The sequence below is a fragment of the Oncorhynchus gorbuscha genome, unplaced genomic scaffold (assembly GCF_021184085.1).
Source record: "Oncorhynchus gorbuscha isolate QuinsamMale2020 ecotype Even-year unplaced genomic scaffold, OgorEven_v1.0 Un_scaffold_844, whole genome shotgun sequence".
NCBI classification, from domain to species: Eukaryota; Metazoa; Chordata; class Actinopteri; order Salmoniformes; family Salmonidae; genus Oncorhynchus; species Oncorhynchus gorbuscha.
In genome coordinates, this window is record NW_025745836.1 from 160878 (window position 1) to 174128 (window position 13251).

Sequence of the window (13251 nt, forward strand, 5' to 3'; positions counted from 1 at the left end):
TACCCAAAGGCAGCCCAATTATGATATTTTGCCCAATTATTGGTATTTTGACCAATCAGATCATAATTAGGCTGCCTGTGTATACTAGGTGCTTTGAGGTTGCATTGTAAAGTACTGAATAACTAAACACAGGTCACGTATTTGACATGGTCTAATATGTATTTGATTAATGTCTACAGACTATGAAGGGCAGCATAGCCCACCTATACCTGTATCTCGTCAAATTTTCAATGCAACACTCTGGTCCAGGGTGCGCAGATATGATGCATGACACGCAGCTGATCTTTCAAAATAATAGTTTGGGAAACATTTATTTAACAAAACAAAACAATCAAGTCATGTTCATAAATTACGAAGGGATGGAGCACGTAGAGGTATTACATTTGATCGCGCACTATCGGCTACTTTTGTCTCACTACAATATGATCGCCCCAGACCTCTTTTCCCCAGACCTCTTCTTTGTTGTCTTTTCCACAATGTGGATTCACTTGATATTGGGTTAGCCTGCTAACACATTCAACGACGTTGCTTACATTTCCAAATGATACTGACTTTAAATTACCCAAAACCTTTCGGTTAACCCAACATGTACCTGTTACCTTCCAATCTCTTTAATATCGTCTACCATGTGAATGACAACGGTCGGTCACGTCCACGGTAAAACACCTCCCAATCCAATCCGGTGTCTTTTTTTGAAAACAATGCCCATATTTGGTGTGAGCAGGTGAACGCGAAGGCGGAGGATGAGACACGGTTGTGGAGAAAAGGAGGTATATAGTCTCCTGCTGAAATGTGGACGCTACACTTCATTGAAGACATCATTCCCGGATTCTTGAAGAGAAAGCATCCTAACTGACAGGTAATCAAACGCCACTATCCCGACGTTTGAGAAAGCCAATCTGAAATGTGGAGTTGTATCGTTAAATGTGTTCTAGCAATGGTTAAAATCACTTCATTTGAAATACAGCTTTGCTTGGATTTGTCTGTGAATACGTGTTTGAGCTGTTGGGATCGGAGCCAAATATTGAGAAATACTAAATTACTGATTGTAATTCTTTGCTTTGTTCCAAATGATTGTATTTGGTTCAATTCCACAGTTTTTACAATGTCTGCTAGTAGACTAGTTCTCTTTAAGTCAGTGGTTAAACATTTTTAACTAATTGTTACGAATTACAGTTGACTATGGTCTTATGTCGACACTTACTAATGAGGACCTCTAATTTGTCACATTTATACTGTAGTAATTGGTGGTCTGTATTGATGATATACCGAAACCCAGAAAATGGTATGGCTTTGTTCTTGCTTTTTAGGCCTTGATTCATTAATCCTCTGTTTTTTTACAGAATGGCTGAAGACGAAATTGCTGCACTGGTGGTTGACAATGGTTCAGGCATGTGCAAGGCTGGTTTTGCAGGGGATGATGCTCCCCGTGCTGTCTTCCCCTCCATTGTTGGAAGACCCAGACATCAGGTTGGAACCATACTGGGCTCTTGGATATTGGATTCACTTAATACAGGCTATACTTTTATACACAAACTATATGTGGACACTTCTTCAAATTAGTGGATTTGGCTGTTTCATCCACATGTTGTCAGTAGAAGGGCCTTAAAGCTCTGACTTTCAATGTGGCACTGTCCTAGAATGCCACCTTTCCAACAAGTCAGTTTGTCAAATTTCTGCCCTGCTGGAGCTGCCCTGGTCAACTGTAAGTGCTTTTATCGTGAAGTGGAAACATCTAGGAGCAACAATGGCTCAGCTGTGAAGGGGTAGGCCACACAAGCTCACAGAATGGGACTGCAGAAGCATGTAAAAATTGTCTGACCTTGGTTGCAACACTCCCTACCGAGTTTCAAACTGCCCCTGGAAGCAGTTTGACGGAGGCCAGGAGAAGGCTACCTGCCCGAATGTAGTGTAAACTAAAGTTTGGAGGAATAATGGTCTGTGGCTGTTTTTCATGTTTCAGGCTAGGCCGCTTAATTCCATTAATGGGACATATTAACGCTACAGCATACAATGACATTCTGGATGATTCTGTGCTCTTGTCTTTGTGGCAACAGTTTGGGTGAAGACCATTTCCTGTTTCAGCATGACAATACTCCTGTGCACAAAGCGAGGCCCATACAGAAATGGTCTGTGGATTGTATGGAAGAACTTGACTGGCCTGCTCAGAGCCTGGACCTCAACCCCATCGACCACTTTTGTGATGAAGTGGAACACTGACTGTGAGTCAGGCCTCTTTGCTCAACATCAGTGCCTGACTTCACTAATGCTCTTGTGGCTGCATGGAAGCAATTCCCCACAGCATTGTTCAAACATCTAGTGGAAAGCCTTCTCAGATGAGTGGAGGCTATTATAGCAGCAAAGGAGGGGACCAACTCTACATTAATACCCCTGATTTTGGAATTTAGATGTTTGAGAATGTGTATAGTTACAGTAATGTTCTCTATCTCCTATATTTGACTTTGGGATATTTTGAAGAGGCTATACAGAACTCTTCCTTCTGGGGGTGCTCTTGAGCCAAGAGGTCCACTACATGGACAAATATTGGCCAGAAATGGCCTCATTAAAAAGAAAAGGACACCCCTCCCCAAACCCACTAACAAAAGCATAATGTATTGTTAGCCTAAAGATTGATTTCATGAGTTAAGAAATTGACTGCGCTGTTTATGTGAAACATACAGGCAACTCAAGCCAACATTTGAAAACAACTTCTGTAGTGTAAATTGAGTTTATGCGTAGTGCAGGGACAAAGTGTAACGTAATGTCTCTTTCCCCAGGGTGTGATGGTGGGCATGGGACAGAAGGACAGCTACGTGGGAGATGAGGCCCAGAGCAAGAGGGGCATCCTGACTCTGAAGTACCCCATCGAGCACGGCATTGTTACCAACTGGGACGACATGGAGAAGATCTGGCATCACACCTTCTACAATGAGCTGCGTGTGGCCCCTGAAGAGCATCCGGTCCTGCTCACAGAGGCCCCACTCAACCCCAAAGCCAACAGGGAGAAGATGACCCAGGTAAGTGGGGGCATTACGTTTTTACAAATAAACACTGTGGCAGTAGTAAATAAACTCAGCCATTTTATTTACATGGACTCCTCATCCACCAGCAGAATGTAGAGCAGTTTCACATCAGGGTTACTCTATTCACCTTGCCTGAGGGTAGGTATTGATTAGTGTTGGGCCTCACATTCTTAGCAGTATTTGTAGGTGTTTAAAACACCCTTTTTTATAAAGAGTCTCTCACAGTCCTAATTCCCACCTTCTATTCTTCCACCAGATCATGTTTGAGACCTTCAACAGCCCAGCCATGTATGTAGGTATCCAGGCCGTGCTTTCTTTGTACGCATCTGGTCGCACCACAGGAATCGTGATGGATTCCGGGGATGGCGTTAGCCACACTGTGCCCATCTACGAGGGCTACGCTCTTCCCCACGCCATCCTGCGTCTGGACCTGGCTGGACGCGACCTCACAGACTACCTGATGAAGATCCTGACTGAGCGTGGCTACAGCTTCACCACCACGGCCGAGAGGGAGATTGTGCGGGACATCAAGGAGAAGCTGGCCTACGTGGCGCTGGACTTTGAGCAGGAGATGAATACCTCTGCCTCCAGTTCCTCTCTGGAGAAGAGCTACGAGCTGCCTGATGGACAGGTCATCACTATCGGCAACGAGCGCTTCCGGTGCCCTGAGACCATGTTTCAGCCGTCCTTCATTGGTGAGATGTTTTTCTGTGTCTTTAAAGAGGAACTTCAGCTAAAAAATGTCTTTGTTAAAAGCCATTTGTTTATGGCTGGCAACTGTAGTAATTCTAGTCCTGAAGATACACCCTCTGTTATTTATTGATATGACTATTCATAAGCACTAAACAGCCAACTTTCTGGCTTGTTTAAATGTTGTTTTTTTTATAAATCAGCGGACAAATGTTCCATTTGGCCACTGGAGTCTCTCTTTAATACATGTACAAATGTTCTTGTCTAGACAATGTTACTCAGCTTAGTGACAGTCATTCACCACTATACAATCCTCTGGAGCTCTGAGCTTCTTGCCAGTTGCGTGTTCACTGACCTCATTAAAAGAGCCATACTTGTAGGCCTGTTAATTTCTGTTCCTGGGGCTGCCATTGACATGTACATGCTTGCTTTTGTAGGAATGGAAAGCACTGGAGTGCATGAGACCACCTACAACTCTATCATGAAGTGTGATGTGGACATCAGGAAAGACCTGTATGCCAACACTGTTCTCTCAGGTGGAACCACTATGTTCCCTGGCATCGCTGATAGAATGCAGAAGGAGATCAGTGGCTTGGCACCTCCTACTATGAAGATTAAGGTGGGCATTCACATGTTATTCTGTCACTTTTAGCCCATGGGCATTCAGTGTGGCATCTCTCGACTAGCCTCATTTATTTTTTCTCATGTGACGTTTTTGGCTTCCCAAATACTTTACTCAGAAATCTATATGACTGTATTCTGTACTAAAACCACTTTAGATCTCCCTGTTTTACTAATGAATATGTTCATATCGCTTGTCGCCAGATCATCGCCCCTCCCGAGCGTAAATACTCTGTGTGGATTGGCGGTTCCATCCTGGCCTCTCTCTCCACCTTCCAACAGATGTGGATTTCCAAGCAGGAATACGAGGAATCCGGCCCGTCTATCGTCCACCGCAAATGTTTCTAAAGCTTTGACTCTTAACCCCGGTGTTACTCCTTTCAGGGAGTCTGTTATTTCAGTTGGCTCTCCTGTCCAGAAGCCAACACCTTGCCCCTGTCGACTAGGAATTTGTGTGGCTCTAAAATGATCAGATGAGTAGCAGTGACTTCCACCTATCCTAACCGGTAGAGAGAAAGCCATATTGTTTCAGTTCTACATGGTGTCCTGGGGGGGAGTGACAGGGTGGTTTCTGGGTAGGCTCAGTGTTAGTGTTGTGACATTCTGCCTTGTGTTGTATTGTTACTATTAGTCTTGTATGTAACATCTGCTACTGGGCCATTTTGAATAAAAGTTCACTGTAATGTGATACTCTGTGTAGTCTATTTGCAACATTAAGTCTTGTAATGCGTTTGACACTTCTTTTTTAAATTTACTGATCATTTCAGGGAATGATGTGATTTGTAAACACACTTAATGTATTTGTCATTGGCTGGAACCCACTGCAGGTTAAATCAAATGGTTTTCTCATTGTTACATTCTCTTGCTGAACCTCATGTTTATTGCTTCATCTCTCAGATCTTTGGGATGTGCTGACCAGATGACATCCTTTCATCTCAGTATAGATGAAGGCAAGGTGAAGCCACTTCTATAATGTACACTGAAAGCCCACTGTCTTTGACAGGAGTACATGCTAATGAACGGAAGTAGCTGTTCTAATCACATCAGTGATGACTAACATAAGAGGACAGCTAATTCTATATCAGGGGGGTCTAGACATAAAGCTTTGCAGGTGTGTTCTACACCAGTGCTAAAACACCTGACGACAGTAATTAATTCCCAGACTGAAGCAGGCGAGTTTACCAAAGAGCTGTCTAGACCCGACGCCTGTTTTGGCATTGATCACGCTGGTCAACTGGGTGGGACTTCATACGGCAGGCACATTTCACTCGAAGTCAGGTTCACTGATTATACTCAGTTTATCTAGACCTGGGGCACCAGATGGGTGTAATTTAATGATCCTATCGAACAGGGTTGGTCCTGGAAGTAACACCTTCAGACTCCAGGCCATTTGGAGATCCCTGATTTACATGCTATGTCCATTAGATGGCAGTGCTGTCTTCATGTTCTTTCAAATGACCTACACTGGTAGTGAAGACGGTGCTGACTGAGCATGGGAGAACCTCAGTGGTTTAATCTAAACCCTTAGGGATCTTAGTCTTTATTTTGGTGGCTGCATGTACCTAGAACTGATACTGTATAGCCCTCATATTCATATCTGGACTGGAAGCCAGTTCCACTGCTTTATTTTTCATTGTTCCCCTCTAATCAGGTATTGATTTAGTCCTGGGATAACAGGTGGGTGCCATTATTTAATTTAATTTAACCTTTAACCAGGCAAGTCAGTTAAGAACATATTCTTATTTTCAATGACGGCCTGGGAACAGTGGGTTAACTGCCTGTTCAGGGGCAGAACGACAGATTTGTACCTTGCCAGCTTGGGGGTTTGAACTCACAACCTTCCGGTTACTAGTCCAACGCTCTAACCACTAGGTAGAACAGAACCAGCAGTACTCCAGACCTCCAGTGTATGAGCAGTACTCCAGACCTCCAGATCTCCAGTGTATGAGCAGTACTCCAGACCTCCAGATCAGTACTCCAGACCTCCAGTGTATGAGCAGTACTCCAGACCTCCAGATCTCCAGTGTATGAGCAGTACTCCAGACCTCCAGATCTCCAGTGTATGAGCAGTACTCCAGACCTCCAGTGTATGAGCAGTACTGCAGATCTCCAGATCTCCAGTGTATGAGCAGTACTCCAGACCTCCAGATCAGTACTCCAGACCTCCAGATCTCCAGTGTATGAGCAGTACTCCAGTACTCCATACCTCCAGTGTATGAGCAGTACTCCAGACCTCCAGATCAGTACTCCAGACCTCCAGATCTCCAGTGTATGAGCAGTACTCCAGTACTCCATACCTCCAGTGTATGAGCTGTACTCCAGACCTCCAGTGTATGAGCAGTACTCCAGAGTTTGCCCCTGCTGTATAGAAGCATAGGTTAAATCGGGTGTCAAACTCATTCTACGGAGGGTCGAGTGTCTGGGTTTTTGTTTTTTCCAATAAGACCTAGACAACCAGGTGAGGGGAGTTCCTTACTAATTAGTGACAGTTTCACACCCAACTAGCTGTTTATTGTTTTCCATCCTTTTGAGCAAAATCCATGAGGCTTTGGCCCCTTGTGGGGTATGAGATCGTTGAGACAATTTGGTGAGTTCATTGATCAATAACAACATTTTCTCTGAAAAGGAGGTAAAGGATGAGTGAATTATCTATTGGATTCTACATTTACATTACAGCTCCAATTATCTGCTGATGTCATTGAATATTTAATTTAAACTTATTTATTCCCCAAACAATGATAGAATCATCCATAAATATCACCTGTGAATTAATAAAACAAAGCAATGGACAAATGGCATATCTGCTCTCAAATGCATTACTCCTCCGGGATCTATGTAGGAATATTCTTGATGACCAGTACCTCATTCATAGTTCTATGTACACTATACCTGCTGTCTAGAATTATTTTAATAGCTTTTATGTTAGTAGGAGGAGATATGTTAGTAGGAGGTTAGTAGGAGGAGATATGTTAGTAGGAGGTATGTTAGTAGGAGGAGATATGTTAGTAGGAGATATGTTAGTAGGAGGAGATATGTTAGTAGGAGATATGTTAGTAGGAGATATGTTAGTAGGAGGAGATATGTTAGTAGGAGGAGATATGTTAGTAGTAGGAGATATGTTAGTAGGAGATATGTTAGAAGGAGGAGATATGTTAGTAGGAGATATGTTAGTAGGAGGAGATATGTTAGTAGGAGGAGATATGTTAGTAGGGAGATATGTTAGTAGGAGATATGTTAGTAGGAGATATGTTAGTAGGAGATATGTTAGTAGGAGGAGATATGTTAGTAGGAGATATGTTAGTAGGAGTAGATATGTTAGTAGGAGATATGTTAGATATGTTAGTAGGAGATATGTTAGATATGTTAGTAGGAGATATATTAGTAGGAGAGATATGTTAGAAGGAGATATGTTAGTAGGAGGAGATATATGTTAGTAGGAGATATGTTAGTAGGAGATATGTTAGTAGGAGGAGATATGTTAGTAGGAGATATGTTAGGAGGTTAGATATGTTAGTAGGAGATATATTAGTAGGAGGAGATATGTTAGTAGGAGAGATATGTTAGGAGGAGATATGTTAGTAGGAGATATGTTAGTAGGAGGAGATATGTTAGTAGGAGGAGATATGTTAGTAGGAGGAGATATGTTAGTAGGAGATATGTTAGTAGGAGGAGATATGTTAGTAGGAGATATGTTAGGGAGGAGATATGTTAGTAGTAGGAGATATGTTAGTAGGAGGAGATATGTTAGGAGGAGATATGTTAGTAGGATATATGTTAGGAGGAGATATGTTAGTAGGAGATATATTAGTAGGAGGAGATATGTTAGTAGGAGCTATGTTAGGAGGAGATATGTTAGTAGGAGATATGTTAGTGGGAGATATGTTAGTAGGAGGAGATATGTTAGTATGAGATATATTAGTAGGAGGAGATATGTTAGGAGGAGATATGTTAGTAGGAGATATGTTAGTAGGAGATATATTAGTAGGAGGAGATATGTTAGGAGGAGATATGTTAGTAGGAGATATGTTAGTAGGAGGAGATATGTTAGGAGGAGATATGTTATTAGGAGGAGATATGTTAGTAGGAGATATGTTAGTAGGAGATATGTTAGTAGGAGGAGATATGTTAGTAGGATATATATTGGTAGGAGGAGATATGTTAGGAGGAAATATGTTAGTAGGAGATATGTTAGTAGGAGATATATTAGTAGGAGGAGATATGTTAGTAGGAGATATGTTAGTAGGAGGAGATATGTTAGGAGGAGATATGTTAGTAGGAGATATGTTAGTAGGAGTTATGTTAGTAGGAGGAGATATATTAGTAGGAGGAGATATGTTAGGAGGAGATATGTTAGTAGGAGGAGATATGTTAGGAGGAGATATGTTAGTAGGAGATATGTTAGTAGGAGTTATGTTAGTAGGAGGAGATATATTAGTAGGAGGAGATATGTTAGGAGGAGATATGTTAGTAGGAGATATGTTAGTAGGAGATATGTTAGTGGGAGATATGTTAGTAGGAGGAGATATGTTAGTATGAGATATATTAGTAGGAGGAGATATGTTAGGAGGAGATATGTTAGTAGGAGATATGTTAGTAGGAGGAGATATGTTAGTAGGAGATATATTAGTAGGAGGAGATATGTTAGGAGGAGATATGTTAGTAGGAGATATGTTAGTATGTTAGTAGGAGATATGTTTAGTTAGGAGGAGATATGTTAGTAGGAGATATGTTAGTAGGAGGATATGTTAGGGAGTTATGTTAGGAGGAGATATGTTAGTAGGAGATATATTAGTAGGAGGAGATATGTTAGTAGGAGATATGTTAGTAGGAGATATGTTAGTAGGAGGAGATATGTTAGTAGGATATATATTAGTAGGAGGAGATATGTTAGGAGGAGATATGTTAGGAGGAGATATGTTAGTAGGAGATATATTAGTAGGAGATATGATATGTTAGTAGGAGATATGTTAGTAGGAGATATGTTAGTAGGAGGAGATATGTTAGGAGGAGATATGTTAGTAGGAGATATGTTAGTAGGAGATATATTAGTAGGAGGAGATATGTTAGTAGGAGATATGTTAGTAGGAGATATGTTAGTAGGAGGAGATATGTTAGTAGGAGATATGTTATAGGAGATATGTTAGTAGGAGGAGATATGTTAGTAGGAGATATGTTAGTAGGAGATATGTTAGTAGGAGGAGATATGTTAGTAGGAGATATGTTAGTAGGAGATATGTTAGTAGGAGATATATGTTAGTAGGAGGAGAGGAGATATGTTAGTAGGAGGAGATATGTTAGTAGGAGATATATTATGTTAGGAGGAGATATGTTAGGATGAGATATGTTAGTAGGAGATATGTTAGTAGGAGATATGTTAGGAGATATGTTATTAGGAGATATATTAGTAGGAGAGATATGTTAGGAGGAGATATGTTAGTAGGAGATATGTTAGTAGTAGGAGATATGTTAGTAGGAGATATATTAGTAGGAGGAGATATGTTAGTAGGAGATATGTTAGTAGGATGATAGGAGATGTTAGTAGGAGATATATTAGTATATGTTAGGAGGAGATATGTTAGTAGGAGATATGTTAGTAGGAGATATGTTAGTAGGAGGAGATATGTTAGTAGGAGATATGTTAGTAGGAGATATGTTAGTAGGAGATATGTTAGTAGGAGGTATATTTTTACCTTTAAAATGACTTATTTAAAGCGCCCAGCACGTCATCCTCGTTAACAGTTTATAAAATGTCAGAGAGTGAGATAGGGAAGCGACAGCAGAGAAGTCCTGTAAGGCAATACAAACCAGACAAGATGCCAAAACCGTGACGGCCGGGATGGAGAAATTGTACAATGATTGCTCTGCAAGTAGGCCTACAAAGCGCCAGCTCTCAAACACCATATGTGGAGCAACAGATTGTTGGATGTCTATTAACAAGCTGTAATACATCACTGCAGAAACACATCACATTGATGAGCTCTTGGGGAATGAAGTCCCATGTAGGGACTGACCACACAACATGGAGGAGAGGCACACAGCAGAAAACCTAAAACGGCATTAACTACCATTGTTGCTGAGTGGGTGGGGGACAGCGGTAAGATGAGCGCTGTGTGGTAGGGTTTCCACTAGATAGCACAGCCACAAAGTCAAAATGGTCTAATTTTTTAAATAGAAATAGGCGGGGTTTATGACTTTGTGGCTGTGGTAACTACAGTGACGACCAACTGGTAGGTAGCCAGGTCTGTAGTAGATTGAACTGCATTGCCCCTTAGTGGTCATACACAGGAAAATATCTGCATTTTAGAAAAGGAAGTTAAAATGGGTAACCTCAATTCTTGCATAGATATGACACAGATATATAGATCCATTTTTTTCTGAAGACAGACTGACTATAACTGTGAAAGTGTCTCCAGCAAGACCAGTAGGGTACCTACACAGACATTAATCCTCTTTACTACTAAACAGCTTCTTCTGTCACTAAAACTTTCCATTTATGTGACAAATAACCCCTTGGATAAAGTTTCCTATTCTTCCCCTTAGGTTAAAGGTTATATGTTAATTGTACCAGAATAAATATCTCCTGTTTCTACTACACAGTGTTTTATATTTTCTAATTAAGCAATAAGGCCTGAAGAGGTGTGTTATATGGCCAGTATACTGTACAACGGCTAAAAATGCAGAGTGCCTGGACACAGCCCTTAGCCGTGGTATATTGGCGAAACAGTATATCACTAACCTCCGAGGTGCCTTACTGCTATTATAACTATACCAACGTAATTAGAGGAGTAAAAATACATGTTTTGTCATACCCGTGGTATACGGTCTGATATACCACGGCTGTCAGCCAATCAGCATTCAGGGCTCGAACCACCCAGTTTATAATTAATATAAGGAAATGGTTTCAGATACCAGTAATCCATCCGTTTGCTCATTAGTAATGAACCATAAAGCATTCTTTCGTCAAAGCATAGCAAGTAGGAAAGGCATGTTCACATATTTTGTTGAGGGATTGTAATGAGGAACATCCAGCAGAGGTAATGTTGCAGAAAATATATTTATGTTACAAAAAAGTTTGGTTTCGATTCATTTAAAAAAAATGTATCTGGTGATTTATGCACATGTACTTTGGATGGTGCCCTCATTGATCATGTTCCCTCGTATAAATATCTGGGAATCTGAATTGACAAAAAGCTATGTTTCAAAAAGCATGTTGATGAGTTAGTTAATAAATTAAGGATTAAAATAGGCTTCTTCTATAGGAACAGGTCATTTATTTTGTTAAATAGCTGAAAACAAATAATTTATTCCAGTTATTGACTATTGCGATAACGTTTATATGAATGCAGCTGCCACGGTTCTAAATCAACAGTTGTTTAGTAGTCTGAAAATGTCAGAAACATTAACTTGACCATGCTGTAGATCATGTAACTGTTTGTTACATTCAATATGCTTTGTGGACTTCACCAGACAGAGGTTGCTCTCCGGTTTTGTGATGAAACAATGGTGTTGATGAATTTATTCAGCCACTGTGTCTTCTTATTGTCTCGACCTTAGGCCCATATATCACGGTCGCAAGGCATATGAGCTAACATGTTATAGAGCAAACAACGCAATTATCACTACACATTGGTTTGGCTAACCCCAGTGATTTTACCCACACACCATCTCTGCCTGTTAGCCAATTACAGCCCCACAGACAGTACAGGCCTCTCACACATTGAGTTTCTTTTTTACAAGAATTGCCTTCTACTAGCCTGTATTTCGGGAGCAATTATACCTGATTTTTACCCAAAGGCAGCCCAATTATGATATTTTGCCCAATTATTGGTATTTTGACCAATCAGATCATAATTAGGCTGCCTGTGTATACTAGGTGCTTTGAGGTTGCATTGTAAAGTACTGAATAACTAAACACAGGTCACGTATTTGACATGGTCTAATATGTATTTGATTAATGTCTACAGACTATGAAGGGCAGCATAGCCCACCTATACCTGTATCTCGTCAAACTTTCAATGCAACACTCTGGTCCAGGGTGCGCAGATATGATGCATGACACGCAGCTGATCTTTCAAAATAATAGTTTGGGAAACATTTATTTAACAAAACAAAACAATCAAGTCATGTTCATAAATTACGAAGGGATGGAGCACGTAGAGGTATTACATTTGATCGCGCACTATCGGCTACTTTTGTCTCACTACAATATGATCGCCCCAGACCTCTTTTCCCCAGACCTCTTCTTTGTTGTCTTTTCCACAATGTGGATTCACTTGATATTGGGTTAGCCTGCTAACACATTCAACGACGTTGCTTACATTTCCAAATGATATTGAATTTCAATTACCCAAAATATCGTCTACCATGTGAATGACAACGGTCGGTCACGTCCACGGTAAAACACCTCCCAATCCAATCCGGTGTCTTTTTTTGAAAACAATGCCCATATTTGGTGTGAGCAGGTGAACGCGAAGGCGGAGGATGAGACACGGTTGTGGAGAAAAGGAGGTATATAGTCTCCTGCTGAAATGTGGATGCTACACTTCATTGAAGACATCATTCCCGGATTCTTGAAGAGAAAGCATCCTAACTGACAGGTAATCAAACGCCACTATCCCGACGTTTGAGAAAGCCAATCTGAAATGTGGAGTTGTATCGTTAAATGTGTTCTAGCAATGGTTAAAATCACTTCATTTGAAATACAGCTTTGCTTGGATTTGTCTGTGAATACGTGTTTGAGCTGTTGGGATCGGAGCCAAATATTGAGAAATACTAAATTACTGATTGTAATTCTTTGCTTTGTTCCAAATGATTGTATTTGGTTCAATTCCACAGTTTTTACAATGTCTGCTAGTAGACTAGTTCTCTTTAAGTCAGTGGTTAAACATTTTTAACTAATTGTTACGAATTACAGTTG

General features: G+C 40.8%; 1 protein-coding gene across 1 annotated transcript; it reads left to right on the forward strand.

The window, feature by feature from the left end:
- Nucleotides 1-701: 701 nt before the first annotated feature.
- LOC124020522 (actin, non-muscle 6.2) lies at nt 702-5022 on the forward strand. Its single transcript, XM_046335759.1, has 6 exons — nt 702-859; nt 1344-1470; nt 2778-3017; nt 3280-3718; nt 4151-4332; nt 4539-5022. Exons 2-6 carry the CDS (start codon nt 1345-1347, stop codon nt 4680-4682), a joined length of 1131 nt encoding a protein of 376 aa, XP_046191715.1. The 5' UTR covers nt 702-859; nt 1344; the 3' UTR covers nt 4683-5022.
- The last annotated feature ends 8229 nt before the right edge of the window (nt 5023-13251 follow it).